The 19235-nt window shown below is 43.1% G+C and overlaps 1 protein-coding gene across 1 annotated transcript in view; it reads right to left on the reverse strand.

Annotated features, from left to right (window-relative positions):
- ADAMTS17 (ADAM metallopeptidase with thrombospondin type 1 motif 17) overlaps positions 1-19235 on the reverse strand; it is a 153518-nt gene that overhangs the window by 124732 nt on the left and 9551 nt on the right. The window contains exons 3-4 of the mRNA XM_062501440.1: positions 18892-19093; positions 8046-8218 (exon numbers count right to left, since the gene is read on the reverse strand). Of these exons, the coding sequence (XP_062357424.1) occupies positions 8046-8218; positions 18892-19093 (375 nt within the window). The remainder of the gene's footprint in view (positions 1-8045; positions 8219-18891; positions 19094-19235) is intronic.

The raw sequence follows: 19235 nt of genomic DNA on the forward strand, positions 1-19235 counted from the left end.
ACTAGACAGTATCAAAAAAGGTGAGGGAAGGGTTCATTTTAAAAAGGTGTAAAATGCCACATAAAATGCCTTGGGTGAATATCATCATATCCCCTACTGAGTAAAAAAAAACAAAATCAAGACCAGTGAAGAGAGACTCCTGACAAATGGGAGGCAGGTTTGGCCCCAGGTAAGCAATATACCCTCCTCACAGCTCGTTTGGCTACAAGCATCACCCAGGCTCAGTAACTTCCTACAGCAAACCTGAGACACAAGCACATCTTGCACATTATGTTTTCAACGCTTGGTATTTTTCCTATTTGTGCAAATACTCAGGAATGTGCTCAGTGGAAGAGTGCTCTGAAGCTCTCCAGTGTTTGGGGTTGGATTTAAGCACACACGTAAATGTTTCCTACAATTTAGGTACAGATTGCAAGACAGAGCTACTCAGTGTTTGACCCAGTGACCTTCAGCTGAGCACAATGAGCCATTTATCTTCCCTGGGGCTGGTGTACAAGTGCACACAAGGGCTGGCACTATTTGCTTAGCCTGGGGATGTGTTGGTAGAGCAGTTCAGGCCTCTCACTACAGACCTAGGGGGAATAAACTTGACATTTGCAGAGAAGGGCTCTGACAGATGATCCCTGTGTAAGTGAAGACCTGGACATTCAACTGGGAGGGTCAATGGGTCATCAGGCTGAGGGAGTCAACCCCTGCTGCACCACTACAACTGCTGACATTTCCCTGGGATGGATGGATGGATGGATGGATGGATGGATGGATGGATGGATGGATATCTTTGGTTTCCCAGCTCTGCACTAGGTCTGGCCAACCCATGAAGTTCCCACTCATGAAATGAGAATAAATCCAGCAAGCAGGTCCTTATCACTGAGCCTGGTGGATGCTGGTGCTTGGCTTCCCATCAGAGCAGACAAGCTGCCTCCAGACTCGGCACAGACAAACCCAAACACCATCAGCTTCCAGACATGTTTTCCCTGGCAAAACTTCCCTACCAAGCACCACAGACACCACCACCAGCTGCTGGAAAGTTCAGGGTGTCATCTTGAAAACTGCCAGCCCTTCCTCCTTTTCTTTTGTGCTCTCTGTCCTAAGGATAATTCTGACTGCACTTTTATTCCCATCCACCAGTAATCTCAGAAGAGCTCAAACAGTAGCAATTGGGTACTAAACAAAAAAAAAAGTCAAAAGGCTCCACTTTGCTTGTTGACTCAAGTTTTGTTTGCTTATTTTCTTAAATGAAGCCCAAAGGAGCCCCAGACTGATGGCAGTTTGTGTTGCCTAGAAGGAACATGAACCCTTCCCTCTGAGAGGGTGATCACCTTTACAGGCAACACACACTTGACTTGGAGAAAATTTAATCTGCCAATTAAAATAATTTGTACACAGAGAAAAACAGATATATTAAAACAACATCTTCCCCTCACCTCATCTTTACTCCTGCATTCCTGACTCCTTCCCCCTCACCCAGAGCCATGCAGGTGGATGGGGAATGGGGGACTGTCCTTGGCCTGGAACAACTCTCTCTGCTGCTCCCTCCCACTATTTTCTTGTTGCAGTATGGATCCTCTCCATGGGCTGCAGCTCCCACCAGGAGAACCTGCTCCTGAACAGGGTCCTCTCCTCAGGTCACAATGCTGGGAACAGCCACCTGACCCCACCATGGTCTCCCCACAGGCTGGAGGGCAACCTCTGCTGCAGCACCTGGAGTTCCTCACCCTCCTGCTCTGACCTGGATGCTCACGTGAATTTTTTCCCCACTTTTTTCCACTATTCAGCTTTTTTCCCCTCTTTTGAAAACATTTTCACAGAGGCACTCCCAGCTCTCCTGACAGGCTCTGCTGTGCTCTGTGGTGAGGGCTGGGACCATCTGTATCTGGCACGGGGCAGTTCTGGGTCTCAGCCCCACTGAGATGCACCCACATATTATCCTTTCAGAGGGAAATTTTTCTCAGATCATGGGCTTCAAGGCTAGAAGGAATCCCATGAAGAAGGCAAACAGACTTTTAAATGACTTGATAAAAAAAATATGAGCCTGATACAGCTCAGGTTGTTCCCAGCTGGAGTTAAACCAGGCCATGCCAGGTAATGCCCAAAGGAAGCATCATCACAGAATCCAGCTGAATTTAAAATAAAAGAATTCAAATACACAGGTCTTTCCTGCTAAGAATGGAAATCCATCATGGCAGCAGCTACCTTGTGCCTTTCTCACGCAGCCAAGAAAACCAAACCCCAGAGACTCGCCGTGTCCAAGCTGCTCATCACCACATCCAAGTGTCCAACAGCAGCATGTGCCAAGTGAGGGGGCTGGGATAACTGGTACAAGGGGATGAGGAATGGGATTTCCCACTGCAGATGTTCTCAAGATTTCCTGCTGCACAGACAGAGAGACTGACTCACAGACACTTCCCTGCCCACTCCCAACATCGTGGGCCACCCTTCCTCAAGCCTGCGATTGCATCACACGCCTCAGGCTGCTGTGACTACTTCCAACAGGGGAAAAGTAAAAATATCTGGGTGGTTTAGAACCTTTTGATAAAATAAGGCAGCTGGGAACAGAAGTGTCAGCTGCATAAAATTCTGGCATGGAACCAAATGTGAAGGTTACTTGTTTAGGACATCACCACAAGTGGCAGAAAGACGCTCGGATGGAAAAGAAATGGAGGTTCTGAATCACTAGGATGAAAGGAAGAGATGGGAAAAGTAGTCAATGAGATTGAAGTGTTGTGGATGCCCTGCTGCAGGTGAACTTCTACACTTCTGTATTGACTTCTCTGTGAGGAGTCATCAAAAGTAGAGTGAGCTCTGGAAACAGGAGGTATGGTAAAGAACCACACAAAACAGAGAGAAAAAATGGAAGGGGAAGTGCAATAGAACAACAAGATGAATAAAGCCTGTCTCTGGCATCTCTCCATTCCTCTGCATTTTTCTGACCGAGCTTTACTGTACAGAATGCCCTAAAGAAAACAGGAAAGCTTGAAGGCTGGACCATCCTCCTCTGTTTGCATTCCTCCTGCCTTTCTTTCTCCTCACAGCTCTGACATGGAAGGGGCAGAAGAAATGCAGTTTTGGCATAAGCTGTGCAGGCCTGCCCCAGCATGCACAAAGCAAACACAGACATAAGGAATTGGGCTGACAGAAGAACTAAACTACATCATTTTAACTTTTTTTTTTTAATTCTCAAGAGCTTCCTCTGCAGGTGGACGGTGGGAGGGAGACGTGTGTGTTTCAGATGTTTTGGAGTTCAGAACAGCAACCCTGAGGGTAAATTGACTTTTTTCCCCCTTTTTTTCTTCCCTAAACACTGCACTCAGGCAGGAACCTTCCCATTGCCTTGGCTGCTAGACAAGGTTTGGACAGCAGAAGCCTTAGTCAGGTTACTGAGGTTGTCTTTCTCTTGTTTTGAAAAGTGCTATAGGATTTCTAACACCCACCTAAAGCCAAGCTTTCAAATTACTCCTTTAAACATTATGAAAAAGAACATATTCATAGCTCTTTATAAGATACAGTTGACATAACTCCTTCTCCTGGGGCTGCTGGAGCAGAAAGAGAAATCTGTAGACAGTGATGAAACACTCAGATCCTTTTCCCTTTTGTCCATGTTCCTATCATGAAAATTCCAGACCAGGGTAAGGGAGCTGATTATCAGTGGCAGCTCTGGAGCCTTTATGTGCCAGCCCCCAAGAGCACAGACATATAAATCCATCAATGCAAGCATGATAAAAAAGATATTATCTGCTATTTTAACATTAAAAAAAAAACCCCTCACAGGGGAAATCCAAAATGAAAAACAATCCGTGGAGCGTAAAATCAGGTTTCAGAGAGTAAAACAGTATCATTCCTCAAGAACAACATAAGAATTTTCCCTCTTAATGACATCCAAAAGATCACTAACTTCAAGTTCCTGCTTGCTGCTGCAAAGAGCTTCCACAGTAATCGCATGGCTTAGCAACAGCTGCAGGAGAACTGACACACACTGCACAAACTCTCCCTCCATGCTGCACTCTCAGAGAAAAAGGCAAGCTCCAAACCAAGCCACAGTTGTAATTTATTGCAAAACCCAAAAAAATACACTTAGGGGACAAAAAAAAAACAAAAAAACAAAAAAACAAAAACAAAACAACCAAACCAGCCCAACTTTTTTTTTTTTTTAGGTTTTCAAACCCATAGAAAGCAGCTGTTAAATGACTATGTTGTGGTCTTGGAAATTCAGAAACTCAGACGTCTCTGTCTCTAAATGCTCAGAGGGTCAATCTGGGTGGGACTTGGTTTGCAAAGTCAGCTCTGCACTCTGCAAGGAGCCAACATCCACAACTCACTGTTTGGGGCCTGGCTGAAAACAGTCACTCCTCATCCTCAGCAACACAACAGCCATGGACAAGACTTTCCAAAAGGTCTCATCCTCCTTTATCACCATTTGAACCAGTTGTCTCCAGAACCATTTGAATTGATTCTCTCCAGAAAGCTGAAAACCTAAACCATGAAAACTAGACATAGCAGAGATCAGTGCAGTTCCCAGAATCTCCTTTTTCCTTTACTGGTCACTTCTTACAGATGAAAAGCTACCACAAGAGTAAGCAAAAGCAAAAAAGTCCTGCAAGAACAGAACATCCATCCTAAGAGCTCCACATGAACTGAGAAATTAGTTGCCAGATGCAAACTGACAGAATGGGTGTGCAATATAAGCATGTTTTAAAGCCTGATTTACCAAAAAAGGCACTTGGGTTTGGAATTCAGAGGAATTTCTAAACACTGAAGACTACAGAAGAAGGACATGAACAGGAGATGCTCTCAAGCCAAAGGTGAGACAAGAATTGGAATGCAAACACTGCAACAAAGCTCAATAACAAGGGAGTTTAACTTAGAAAAAGAGATCAGCACCTATATTTCAGTAGGTGGTTTTGCATTTCCATAGCTCTACTGGTATTTCTCCCTGTCCATGTTCTTCCATTCCTCATATCCAAAGTCTCACTGCCTTGCTAAGGCTGCAGCTGTGCATGGTGGCATTTGACAACAACTTCATCACCCGTTTGGAAAATCATGCTGAATCAAACACCTTGCCAGAAAACAAGAAAAGATATCTTTAGCAGTGGTGACTTAATAAAAGCTAACTCAAATCCCTGGAGCCATGCTTGTTCCTACTCCTATATTACAGAGCACCTTAGAGGGAAATTCTTCCATGATTTTGAAAAAGATCTGTCTAATAATTTCAAGTATTAGTTCAGTAAATGGAAGAGCCTGCACCTCTACAGTGACATTCACCAAAAAAAAATAACAAGTTCTTCTAATGTGAATCTATTCTCTGTTCAGGGAGATGGAACTACAGAATAACATTAAAAGCACAGCATTTGCTACATGATGTGCTACCTGTTATTTCTGGGTTCCAAAATGGGTTTGCTGTGCTTTTTAGCTGTTATTCTAGAAGAGGGTGGTGGGGTTTTTTTTGTGTAAGATTCTCATTTACCAAGGGAGCAATAAACCCGTATTTTGTAATGCTGACTTTTTTCCCCTTCAGAAATTCTTGTAACATAAATAGATATTAAATACTTTAAGGCAGATCACTTTATTTAAAATGTCTATAAATATAAAATGCATTAATAAGAACTCTTAATGCTTGTTTTGTGGTTTGACAGTAAATGTAATGGCTTACAGAGAGGAGTTAAGTTAATATACCCCTGACCAGTAATGTTCTATTTGCTTAAATGCAAGCATCCAAGCCAAAATTAACATTCTGGTTTCTTTTAGAGGCAGCCTGCCATCCTGCAGTATAGTTGAATAAGCACTGCCTAATATCATGGGGCAAATCCTATCCCCCAGCTAGCAGTCACCCAAGGCTGACAGGAAGGCAAGAAACAAAGATCCCAAGCAGTCAAGAGCTTGGCTAAGGCCTCCCCAAACCACATGATTATCTCTCTGGAATACATTTTTCTTAATTATCCTTCAGCTTCTGTTCCTGGGACGAAGGTCAGCTTTCATTACACAAATGTAACATTGCAATCCCCTTTGATCTCCCTGAATTTCACCTGGTTTCATCACCACAGAATAAAGGATTTATGCAGTGATGTCATCTATGTGTTTGCCTGTTATCATTCCTCACTGTCTTTGGTCTTGCCAGTCACTCTCAAGCAGGAGGCCTGAAAAATGTTCCTAAGAGCATGGGAATGTAGGTAGCCAAAGGAGAGACTCTCCCATTGCCCCTCTGAAGGCTAAAAAGTTGAAACATGAATTTAAATCCAATCAGACATCAGAAAAAGCTCACACCAGTGAGCCCCCAGAAGCAATGACTTAACAGTGGGAAGCATTTCAGCTGGACCTTGCACCTGAGGAGATGTCACATGGATGTGTTCCTCATCCAAGACTCCTCTTCCATGTGCTCTCTCCAGTGTCCAATAAAGGGGTGAGCTCACACTACAGCATCAGAACTGAGCTTAAAAGCCCATCAGCCTAATCCATTGGAAACTAACCTTCAATGTTTGTTTAATAAATGGGTTTAGAGAACCCAGCCCATCTATGAGCACCTCCCCACACAAATTTATTCACACCTGGCAAGCTGATGTGTTTGAGATGTTCTGCAGTACCTCAGCCTGGACAGACAACAGGATTCAAAGACCCACAGTCATCTTTTCTTTAAGACTTGGTCCATCTGTGTGTTCATCCCTAACAATCTTCACAGGCTGAAAAAGCTGCACAACACAGAGATCCCCAATGGCCACAATGAAATCATTGACCAATTGGCATGGAGGTCATCAAAAGTAACTGCAGAGTCACAGTGGAGCCCCACCAAGTGACAACTGTCAGAGCACACTGGGAGGCAGAATAAAAGGTAAAGGAAGGGACACAGAAAAGCAGCTCATTAATGGAAAAGACTAATCAAACACCCTACTCAATCAGCCTCCAGGAGGGCTCCCTCACACCAGTGCTTGATGAAGGAACACAAGACTTCTTAAAAAGCTGTTGTTCTATAGCTGGTTTATGCTGAGCTTCCATCTCTTCATCACTGGGAAGCATGACCAGGCAATTACTGTTCACCACTGTTATTTTTTCCCAAGCCAATTTGCTGCTCATAAACACCAACGGAGGCACAGTGAGGAGAATGAGCTGTTCCTGGATATTACAATAGCATGGGCAAAAGAATATGAGCTTCCTCCAAGACTTTCTTGTGTAAATGCCTCTGCAAGGACCCCTGCAGCCTCTAAGCAGTTTTCCAGGGCTACATCCAATTTAGCCATTGCCTCCTTATTGACACTGCCAAAAACCAAGTGAGCATTCCCTGTGGGAGGCTCTGTGTTCCCTTATCAGCTGAGACAGAAGGGCCCACTACAGGGACAGCTCACAAATTAACACTCACACTTCCCATGAAACTGCTATTTCCAAAGATTCCCCTCACTCCCAAAAGATATCCCTGGGATTTCTGGAATGATTTTCAAGCCCAACTCCATCAACTATCCATAGGTATGATCAGTACCACTTCAGGCAGCCCTAGAGGTCCTGGGGTGAGAAGAGTGGGATCAGCCAGCAGCTTGGTGATAAGTTTGCCACATTTTCTACATCAAGGGAAGCAGCCATTTTCATTGTGTAAAAATCAGAGATAAAAATAAGTTTGGACTTAAAGCCAGGTGTTTTGCTGGAAATAAGCATGACTGCTGGTTTTAAATGCCTATAACAATCTCTTGTGAAGCAGGTGTGCCATAGGCATCTTTAAGAACCCAAGAAACAAGTCAGACAAAATCATCTGTCCACTGTGGATTATTCTCCTCCAAGGTAAATCACAGCAGCACCAAAAGCCTTGTAGAAAACACCACTCCTGAACAACTAATTCCTAAGTGAAAACTTGCATTTTCTGTTTTAAAAAATGGGTTTTCATTGTGGCAAATACCAGGAGTAACACAAATAGAGATGAGGCACATAACACAAGAAAACCAAAATTCCTTTTCTTGTACTGAATGCCATAACAGTTCTTGATTTCTGCTGTCAAGTCAGCTTTATACTACCCTGGATACGTCCTGCTGACTCTTGCTTCCTCTTTTGAGAGTGAAGTGCCTACTTACCATATTCATAACTGTGAGGATGAACCTTTGGGCAGCTTCTGCTCCGTGGTACTGCACCATGTCAGCATCTGCCACCACCAGGGTCTCCACCGTGTACTCGCTGGTGAGGCGAATCGCGTTCCTCCTCTCCCGCCAGTCACTCGGGGACTTCACCTTCTTTTGTCTCTTCTTTTCTGAAAAGTCAAAATGCCTTTTAAGGCTGGCAGATCATAATAAAACACTCCCAACCTCTCTGGGTGCAGAGGGCAGCAGATGATTTGAAAAGAGGCAAGAGGATGGGAAAAAACATAAGTGCAAGAAAAGGAAAAACTTAACTAACTAATTCAAAATGTTGCAGACAAGTTAAACTTCCCTTCCTCCCAACTGAAGGACTGTTGTATTAATAATTTGTCTTCTAAGCTGAAAGGTGAACTGTGTTTCACAGGCAGATGTGCAAAGCAGCTGAAGCATGACCAAAGGAGAAATTAAGTTCAGCTATGAATTCAAACTTGCTCACTTCACTGCAGCCACAAAACTGTGGTCATGCTTTCAATTGTAAAAATAAAGAAGCAAATGAAGTAATTAAAACAAATTTAGTCTTGCAGTAAGCAACAAACTTCTAAGATTCACTGAAATTATCTCTGTCTACTGTTCAGCCTGTGATATACTATGGATACAATACTGACACTGCTATTACTACTGACTTTTTCCTGTGAAAAAGGAAAAAATTCCCAAAACAGCACAAACACAACATTCAGTGCAAAACTGACATGGGACAGACCCTAATGGATGATCAGACAAATCCCTCTTATGTCACATAACATGTACTGCTCATTCCCCAGAGCAGAGAAACACTTTTTAATTTTCTCTAGATTTAACCTGAGACCCTCTCTGAGCAAAGCAGCAGCCAGAGCTGAGCTGGTGTTCACTGATCCTGATTTTCCACAGCCTGTTCAGCAGCTCCCTGACATAATTCAGCCTGAATTTCCCTTCTTTCCCAGATCATCAGTTTTCCCTGACTGACCCTCCTGCATTCAGGGTGACAAACTCCATCAGCTGAAAGCCCCCCAAAACCCACCTGAAATGGACCCCCTGCCTTCACCCATTCATGCATTTTCTGCCTTGTCAATGTACATATTTCCACACGTCCATCCCATCTCCTCATTCCCAGTTTTCTTGCAGTCATCCAGCACAACTCCGCACGTGCTTTTCTGCCCAAGGCATCAACTGTCATCACTTGGTACATATTTTAAACTGAGAAAACAACCATGAAATTTGATTTGATTCTTTTAAAGAGAGTTTGGAAATATCCCCCTGGGTTGGAAGAGACAGACGGGAGTCAATGGACAAGGGAAAAAAAAAAAGAAAATGTGGGGTGATCATAAATAATGGAATCTACATGACAGCAGCAAAGATGAAAACAAGCAAGTTTCAAGGCCCTTTTTCACATGGGCTGCAAGACAGCTACAGAAATCATGGTAAAGTTGCCCCAGAGCAGAGAATCTCTATAATAAAAATAGAATAAATTTAAAAGATTGACTATACACGAAAGGAGAACTGAATCCATCTTTGATTTGCCAGCTGTGAGATGGAGGTATCTTCAAACTCCTATGGAACAGCTCACATATTTGTGTGTTATTTTATTCCTTTAATTCCATTCATTTCCCATCCCTCTCTCTGCACAGCAACACAGCTTTAGTGTTACAGGTCCACAACATTATCATTTTTAAATAACAAGGAGAAGTCAAAGAAAAAAGAAAAGGTGAATTATTTCAGTAAAAACATCATCATTTTGGGTCTTACTGCTATCACTCAGAACCTTCCTGAAAACAGCAGCATTTCCCCATCAAATTCTTATTTTGGCAATCCCCTAATAAATGTTTCCAGGTTGTGTAAATCTCTTACCTGTAGAGAAGTTATTCTTATGGGGGGCTAAGCCTAGGTTCAACTAAGTCTCAGCCTGGCATTGTATACACTATGTATAAAATTTTAAGTGGAAGAAAACAATTGGAGTTCTCTGTGTTTTCACTTAAAAATCTCTTTTTTGGTGGAAAAGAAGACATTTGTGTCATAGGAGGAACCCACTCTGCTGGACTGGAGCTTGCACTCTGGGGAGGTCATGCCATAGTCATTTGCCAGTGTGGTCCCTCCTCCAGAGGCAGATGAAGGAATTGGCACCTCTTTGCAGCTGAACAAAACTCTACAAGGTGTGACTTTTGGAGAGCAGCAGCCTAAAGGGACTCCTGGCAAAGGGCTGGGCAGTCTTGGTTCACACACAGCCTCTGGTCCCCTCTCCTCCTGTGGACTGGCTGCTTTCCACCAAGGGCTTGGGATAAGAGGATGTGTGTGGAAAACCAGCACCCCACAGGCTGCCTGGAAAAGCAGCCAGAGTGACCTGACAGGGAGGATCCAGGCTCTTGCTCTTACCCTCACCTTCACACTGTCTGAGTGTAAATTTACCTGCACTTAAAACAGGGAACAGGACTCGAGGGAGCCCACAAAAAGCTCAGGAGGTCACTGCTGAACCCTCCAGAACAGGCACAGAAACACCAGCTACTTAAAAAAGGAGAGATTTTTCAAATTTGTAGCTCCTCCATAGGGTAAATTATTTTATCCTTTCTGTCCACTTTTTCAGTGGTCTCTCTTTGCATCCTCCTGCCTGCCACAAGCACTAATAATTTTCCAGACTAATCAAGCACATAGAGAAAACAAGGCATTTGCATGGATGAACCATAACAGAGAGAAAGGAAATGCCCATGTCCTGTAATCACGGATGTTTGATGAAGAGAAAGATCCAAAACCAACAGGAAAAATTCACATTAAGTGCATTTGCAGCTCATACCTGAAAGTGAGACGGCTTAATGGAGGTTTCCAAAAAATAAAAATGCCCCATCTCTAGAACCTCACTTCAGAAACAAGTAAGCACAGAGAAGTGTCATTCCTGCCCTGCAAGATTTATGGACAATGGGCAGAGAATCCCTCCATGAGTACATGAAACCCCAAACTAAAATAAACATCAGCCATTAAAACAAGGATTAAGTGCTTGGTGGATTCTTTATTTGAACAAACTGATGTTACAAATTTTGTGGTGCAGATGTTAAGTGTTAGTGTGAAGGTACAAGAGGCCATAAACCATGGGCAGGAGCTGTCAGAGGGGTTTACATTGCAGGGAGCACACAGCACATGATTTTAGGAATCAGGTGTTCCTTGCCTAAGAGGTTAGAGAATTTAATATGAAATATGAGCTGAAACAGTCCATCTACAACACAGCACATACATGCTGCAGGTGACTGGGCACAGGGGACATTACTCTTTGGCCACTCTGACAGTGTGTTATACAGTCTATTGGGCCAAAAAAATCCACAAAATTCAGGATTGTGAGGTGAAGGGTGAAGGAAGAAGGGTGAAACACCCCCAGATCCTCAGCAAGAAATGGCTGTGACACTGCACATGTTCATTAGGTGACTTTCATTTACCCTTCCCTGGCTCATCACCTTCAAAGCCACATGATCACACCATGTCCTGCAGCCTTTGCGGTCTCCCCCAGAATGGGAAGAACCAGAGTCCCCAACAAGGCTCTTCTGAGGCCTCTGTAGAAAACTCCTGATGTTCAGTGCTTTTTATGGCAACTCAACAGATGTGCAATTCCAGAACAACCGCCCCAAATGACCTTTTCCTATTACACACCAAAAGCACTGTCTAGCACTGTCTGGCTTTTGGCAGATTCTTGCTGTAAGTGCAGAGTCCTTTCCTGCTCCTACTACCTCCCTTCCAACTGTATTTCCCAGACTCATCTAAAAGCAACCTCTTCTCCTACACTATTCTACTATTTTTTCCTGCCTAATCTTTCCCTTTGTAATTTTAGCTACCTCATTCTTGCTAAACCCACTGACACTTTCTGGATGCCATTCAACAAAAGCCACAAGTAAAAGTTAAACTGCAAAATCCTTTCTGCAAGGCCAGATTTCTCCTCAGAAATTCTTTTTGATTGCTGCCTTAAAAACCCTCTCCAGCTCTTCCTCAGGAGCCCTTTGCTCCCTTCCCTTCTCCCATGACCCCTTTAACATGTCCACATGTCCTCGGAGGAAGGCAAGCTCTGTTTTACCATGTTCTGTTATTTCAGCAGCATAAAAAGGAAGAGAAGGTATTCAAGTGGGGCAAACAGCTAAAATTAATTCTCCCTAAGCCCCAGGAGTTTCCAGAGAACCTCTGATTGGTACTTACATTAGGCAGGCTGTAGTAGCTTCACCTAAAAGAAAAAATCGCCACCTCTTCAAAGCAAAACAGAAAGAAAAGGGGGATCCTGCACACAAACCAAGCCTAGAAATTAAAGAAAGGAAGTCCTTGAGGTGTATTCTCACTACTCAACCTAAAACCCTCTGTCACTGCTGAATTATCAGAGGGACAGGATGTCACAAAATGTCCCTGGTACCAGCAGCAGGTTAGAAGCACCTCTCAAAGGTGATTAATCCCAGACATGGAGCCCCTTGGCCTCTGCCAGGATGCAGCACAAGAATTATTTCTGTGCCTTGGCCTGTTTTATCTTCACCAAAACCTTGGAAATTCAGATTTACCACAGCCAGCTGATGCCAGTGGGTTGCCTGAAGTTCAGGAATTACAAATGGTTGCTCATTGAAAGAACAGCTAATTACAGAGAGCTGTCCTCTCATTTTTAATACCCTGTTCTACAAAACTGCATCTCCAATTTCTCTTTGACTAGAATGGCAGACAAAGTCAGGTATCAACTACTAGGAAAAAATATTGCAGAGAAGAATGATCCATTATTCCCTAATTCACCTTCCAAAAATGGTTTTGTTCTGCTTTTTTATTTTGTTTTGTTTATTTTTTTGTTTATTTTTCTTTCTCCCAAACAGCCACTTTCATACCAAATCACAAGTTCATGACTATTTCTCTGGCACAGCAGCAAACAAGAACTTGAGACAGAAGTCATGAACTCTGAGCTGCATCTAAAAACACCACTGAGATTTTACTGCAAGGATTTTTATCCAAGTTAGTCTGTGGCTTGGACACATCAGTCATAACCTTATTTTTCTGCAAAACAAACTCAGGCATCAACACAACTCATCAGGACTTCGTTTTAATGGCAGGTCTGTGAGACAGGACAGGATAAACACTGTGATCTCTGCTCAATGGTCACCAGGATTCAAAGATCCCCACCCCTTGGATTATGTACACCCATCTCCCATGGAAAGGACACTTTCCTGGTGGCACAAACAAGGACTCATGGCAGATAAACAAAACAATTTAGTGGTACAGGAGCAGACACAGTGAGCATTCCTTGAGCTATGGGCAGTGATAACATGGAAGAAGCAAAGACACCTAAAAGATGAGCTATCTACCTTAGTCCAGGAGCCATCTCTCTGCTTTTCTAGCCAGAATGACCATGGAATATCCATGAACCTCCCAAGACAAGGCCAGTAGACACTGACAATTGAGCTCATCACCACCTGCCAGGCTGGATTTCATGGGGCTCCAATGGAAACCAGAACTCAGCTTTATCAGGAACCACACAAAGGAGCAGCACAGCTGCTCTGGAAGGGGAAGAAATCCATCCATTATGTGCATTTACACTTCCTTTTTGTGTCTCTTTTTCACCTTGACAGCAGAGGAAGAAGCACCTGGAGTCCCTCACACTCCTCATGATCCACACTGAGGGAATAGTCCAGAACAGACCTGCAGTAAAGCCCCACTTGCCACATGTGATGGAAAAGGACACTTCTGAACCTCAGACTGCTTCAAGAGGCTGCTGTTTATCAGCCATGAGGAAACAATCACAGGCTTGCAGGGAAAACCCAGACTCCTCATTTGGAAGAAAAGGGACCTGGAAAAACCAAGGGATTTATCCACAGAGGTGAGAGACACTCCCATGGGCAAAGTGCTGAGTTCCTGATACAGGGAATCCTTCTGTGCTTGCAAACACTTAATCACATTACATCTTCTGTGGAGCCCATTGTTGAAATTCTGCTTTAATTCTCCAACAGCTGCTTCCTAATATGGACTAATACAGGTTCCATTACATCTCTCTATTTTTAGTGCACATGTTTTTGGCCATAACAACTGCTCTTTCAGGCCAAGTCAAACCTGCAGAGAAAACACAGCTAAGAGACAATGATTAAAGATGGGGAAATGCAATGTAGCAGTAACATGTGTTTAAGATTTATACCTGTTCAGGGAAAGCCTTCCCTACATTTGATACCTGCACACCAGCACTTACTTAAATTATTACCAGCTTTGATAAATTGTTAAAACAGGTTGCAAAGTAACTATGCAGTGAAGCAACACATTGTTATTTTGTGAATTAAAATATTGATCTTCCTGCTATTTCACTGTATGTGCAGCACATTTGCATTAAAGGAAACCTGGTTCATTTAAACTGACAAAAGGGTTTAAAGCAAACCCACATTTAAGAGTAATTTATGAGGTCTATATCATAAACATGAAATAACAACCTTCCCTCCAAAGACAAGCTGCTCTCTCTCATGTTCCTGGACCATATTTTCATCAAATCCTTTCTATGTAGGGAGACTTTAATACATCACTGGAGACTTTTGGAGAAGTTGTAACAGAACTTACTTTTCTCAAAGAAACAAAAAGTTTTATGACATGGTTAGAGGAGATTCCTATGCTTTCACAACATGGTTTGATTATCTTGAACATTGATATTTTCTCAAAATCAAGAAAACCTGAAAAATTTTTCTATACACAGACTCTGGTGGCAAAGAAAACATGCAAAATGTGTCCAAATCTCAGCAAATAGTTAAACTACTGTTGTTCCATGATAGTTTTAAAAATATTTAATTTACTTCAGCTGAGGCAGAACTTGTCACATGGAAACAGCTTCATTGTATGCCACAAGGTCACAGTGACAGAAAGAAACTCTCAGTGGTTGGGCACTGTAAAAATCATAGATGATGCCTTAACAAAAGATCTTTCTCTCCTGCCTGGCTCTTCTGCAGGGAAATTCTTCCTTGCATGTATTAATACCTGCAAACAGAACTCCCTTTGACTCCACTCTCTCCATAGCAAACACACTTCTCCAGGACCTTTGACAGGGAAGTTGTCAGAGCTGGTCTTTAAAACGAGAGCAGAGTGTGACAGGAGGTTTGTACAGATGCTGCCCAGTGTCCAGAGATGAGAAGTGTTTTACATCACTGGTGTGAAGCTATTTCTCCTGTTCCTCACATCTCTCTGCTCCAGAGCAAGTGAAACCCAACCTTCCCTTCCTTCCCCCTCTTTGCATGTGCACCTGGAAACCTTTTAATAGGTTTTCTGTTTGCCTCACAGGGGCTCATGTTCATGCCTGAGCAGAAATGTGCATTGTGACTTGAACTCTCTCTCTCTCTTGCTGGATGACAGGTGATAAAAATAAAATATTCACATATCATATGACTAACAATAGCACCTGGCCCATGGTGATGGGATACCTCCTTTGCTGCGGGAGCACTTTGGAATTTAAACAAAGGAATTAAAACATCAGCCCTGGGATTTTTTTTTTTAACCCATTAGTAGACACTTTCAGGTTCAAATCTCAAGGATCCAGTCATGCAAAACCATAAGTACTTTCCCATTCTTGACTACAGCCAGATTAATCCTCTTATACAGATTATTCCAGGAGAAATTTGGCTCCCACAAAGTTCTCCTGCAGACCTAAAAATAATTTTGAGTGCTGCAGGACATGTAACACCACTCAGACTAAAGGAGTTGTTTTAGAGATTTTAACCACCCCTTATCAAACCAGCCTGATGGCATTACCTGGCCCCAAGCCACTTTCCTACTCCCAAGGCTGGGGTCTGCAGGGAGAGCACCACATTTCTGGGTGGCACACAAGGGCAATGCCTTTGGAAAGCTGTGCTCTCTGTCCCCTCAGAAGCACTTCCTAATTAAATTAATTTTGCTTTCTTAAAGTGCTTTTCTGATCCTCTTCCAAATACTTACACATTACATCACCAAGCACCTTTGTTTTACAAGTTATTAAGTTCATATATCACAGGAAATTTGTCATTGAGCAATTTAGCCCTGTTTAAATTTTTATTACGTGATCAATAATTAGCATTAAAACTTCAGCTGATGTTTTCTACTTTGATTCCCAAATAACCCCAGATTATACCAGCTACCTCTGAATTACAGAATTTTAAGAAGAAAATACATATAGAGGTGGTTCTTGTGTATTCAGAAAATACAAGAACAGCAGTAAAGGACTGGAAAATGCCTAAGCATGGCATTTCTGTGCCCTTGAAAAATACTCATTTTATACTGTATTTACACAGACCTGTCTTTTTCTGTCTCTGTCATTCCACAATGCAGGGTTTGTATCTAAGATGTCTGGCATAGAAATATCCCCATGTATTTACAACCTCCAACCTTCCCTGCCAAGTTTTAGCCTGGGTGAGCCAAATTTTAAGCCACTGGAAAACAGCCTCTAGTGCAAATCTGACCAGTCCATGTTGGTGAGTATCACTGAAAAGAGACCTTTTCCAGGAGAAACTTTGGAAGCACGCCCCTAGATGGTCACTTCCACCCAGTTTTATTAGAAAATGACCTTTTGTGTGTCAGACAGGATTAATTTTTTCATTTCTAAACTCCTTGTATCCAAAAGTTAATCCAAAGCAGACAGGAGGCAATTAGGTCATTAATGTGCTGAGCCTATTAACAGCCATAAGTTACATTTATCTCCCTCAATAATGACAAACATCCAGAGGTCTGCCTTTAAATGGGACAGTCCATGAGCAATTGCATTATTTTAGGACAGGGCTACTGCCAAGCAGCACTGCAGGGGCTTGGCTCCCTTCTTAGCACAGCAGAAGGAATCAGCAACCAAGGAATGGGAATTCTGTTCCCAGCTGTAGCAGTGGCTCCCCAGAAGCCTTCAGGAAGAAGGAAGTGCCACTGGAAATATACTTCTTCCAGTGTCTTCTTTTAGTATCTTCATGCTCACTCAGCTCCTCTTTCCCTTTGTGATCCCATGCAATTATTACCCAGTGTCTCCCCAGTTTCCTTCATTTAGTCCCTCTTCTCCAGGAGGGAATTCCAGCTCTGCCAAGGACAGGGAGCATCCTGCCCCTAGAAAAAAAAGTCAAAAGGTTCAGTGGCCAAAGGGTGAGGCTGATTTCCTGGACTGATTCTGGTTTAATTTAGATTTTAACTAATGGCTGTCTCATTTTACAGTGTAAGAATTCTGAAATGCATTTTCTGTGACCACAGGGCTGCAGCACCTACAGAACTTGGCTGGGAAATCAGAGCGATGCTGAATTCTGATGTTTTCTTTGAAAAGAGACATAAGGGATCTGTAACTGTAACAAGATCCAAGATTTCATTCTCAGAGAATCAGAGAGATTGGCTTAGTCTGAACCCCTGAGAATGATAAACCTGCTGAACTATTAAGAGCTCATCTCCATACAGGAGAAAATAAAGGTCCTGGCTGCAAGATTTACCAGCAGCATTGCCAGGGAGGACACAGCTTAGAAGCAAGCACAGGTTGTTTTGCTGATGCACAGGTCTGGTTAAACACAAAAGCTGAGATACAAAGTCTTACAGGCAAACTTCAGGCTCCTGGCTGCTTACTCCAGTGAACTTCTTCAGGCCAATTCCACTGCTGTTCCCACAAGGAAGATTTTTGTGCCTCCTGTTGCTGCCACATCCTTCCATGTCCAACAGCAGCCCTTGTCCCTGAGCACTCAGCTCTTCCCACACCAGTGATTCTCACTCCTGTACCCAGAAAACCCCCCAGCCCTGCTCACCATTTAGCCCCTTTAGCAGCCCAGTAGCAGAACCCACTACTCCATTTATGCAATCCATCCAGGAGAAAGCAGGAGAGGAAGGAAAGGAACACAAAATACAGGAACAGTGTAACCTAATGAAGAGATTTCACAAAATTCCTTAAAAATAATCCCTCTGCAACACACCCAGAAAGAATTCCAGAAAAGATAAAATTAAATTGCTCTAAGGAAGTCAAAAAATAGTTTATACCAGGCAATTTGACTGTGTGACTTTGAAAGTAGGAGAAGACAGGATATTATCAATGAACAGAGTTGGCCATTTTCTCCTGAAAAATGATAGGAAATTATAATATATGATATAACAGCTGTTTTATCAGATAGAGCTTAGGTTTGATGAGTCAAACACCAGACAGAAAAAGCAAAATCAACCTCCTAGTTAAAAAAAATCACCTTGCTGAACTACCTCCGTTAGCTCCAAATGCACACAAGCCCTTACACAAAGCAATTAAAAACCATAAAATAATACGAAGTCTGCTCAGTTGACCCTGACATGGATCATGTGCTCTGTTAGTCAGAAGAAAGAATGATGGCATGAGAAGCTGAAAAAGAAAACAGATTGTTTTGAAAGACAATCTGTGCATCTCTTCCATCTCCAGGTATCCCTTTATCCTATTATGAGCTGGATCCCTGGAGTTAGACTCCACAGATGATACTTCTGATTAAATTATATCAAAATAGCTGAAGTGATGGTTTCCACACCCTGAAATGTGAGGATCACTATTCTATCCCTGTCTGCTCAGCATAACTCCAGTGGAAAGGTGAGATGGAAGAGCCCCCATCAACGCTGACTTCAGTTAAGAAAACCTGAACTTTTGCTAAAAACGCAGTGAATCCCTCCCTGAGCAGTGGTCACACTGCAAGATTAGAGCAGAATTTATCATCTCACCAGTCCAGTGTTACAGCACATGCCCTGACAACTTCCATGTCTGTGATGTGACTCCTGCCTGAAGCAGCAACAGGATTCACTCACATGTGCCATCCTTCCCCAGCTCCAGCTGCCCAACCACCAGAATTTCAAAATACAAACAGAATTCTCACAGCTGCTCTCTCTGGAGCCACTCCAAGCTCACCTGCTACAACCTTGCAGTGCTCCTCAGAGCTGCGGGGCTTGGTGGGATGGCCAGGTTTGGTGGGATGGCCAGGTTTGGTGGGATGGCCAGGTTTGGTGGCTCGTCTTCGCCTGATGAAATGTTCCTTCCCACTGAACGAGGTCTCAGATGCATTCACAGGTTGGATCAGCAGGTGCTCTGATCCAAGCTGGATGTAGCCAACCTGTCCACAAAAAAGAACAAAAAACCCCATCAGTTTGGTACCCAAGCCTTGTCTATCCAAGCCAGTCTGAAACCCAGGTGATTTCACTGCAGTCATTTGCACTGTGAGGAAATGATGTGATTATGGTCGTGTTCAGCCTGTG

The sequence above is a fragment of the Cinclus cinclus genome, chromosome 13 (genome assembly GCF_963662255.1).
Source record: "Cinclus cinclus chromosome 13, bCinCin1.1, whole genome shotgun sequence".
Lineage (NCBI taxonomy): Eukaryota > Metazoa > Chordata > Aves > Passeriformes > Cinclidae > Cinclus > Cinclus cinclus.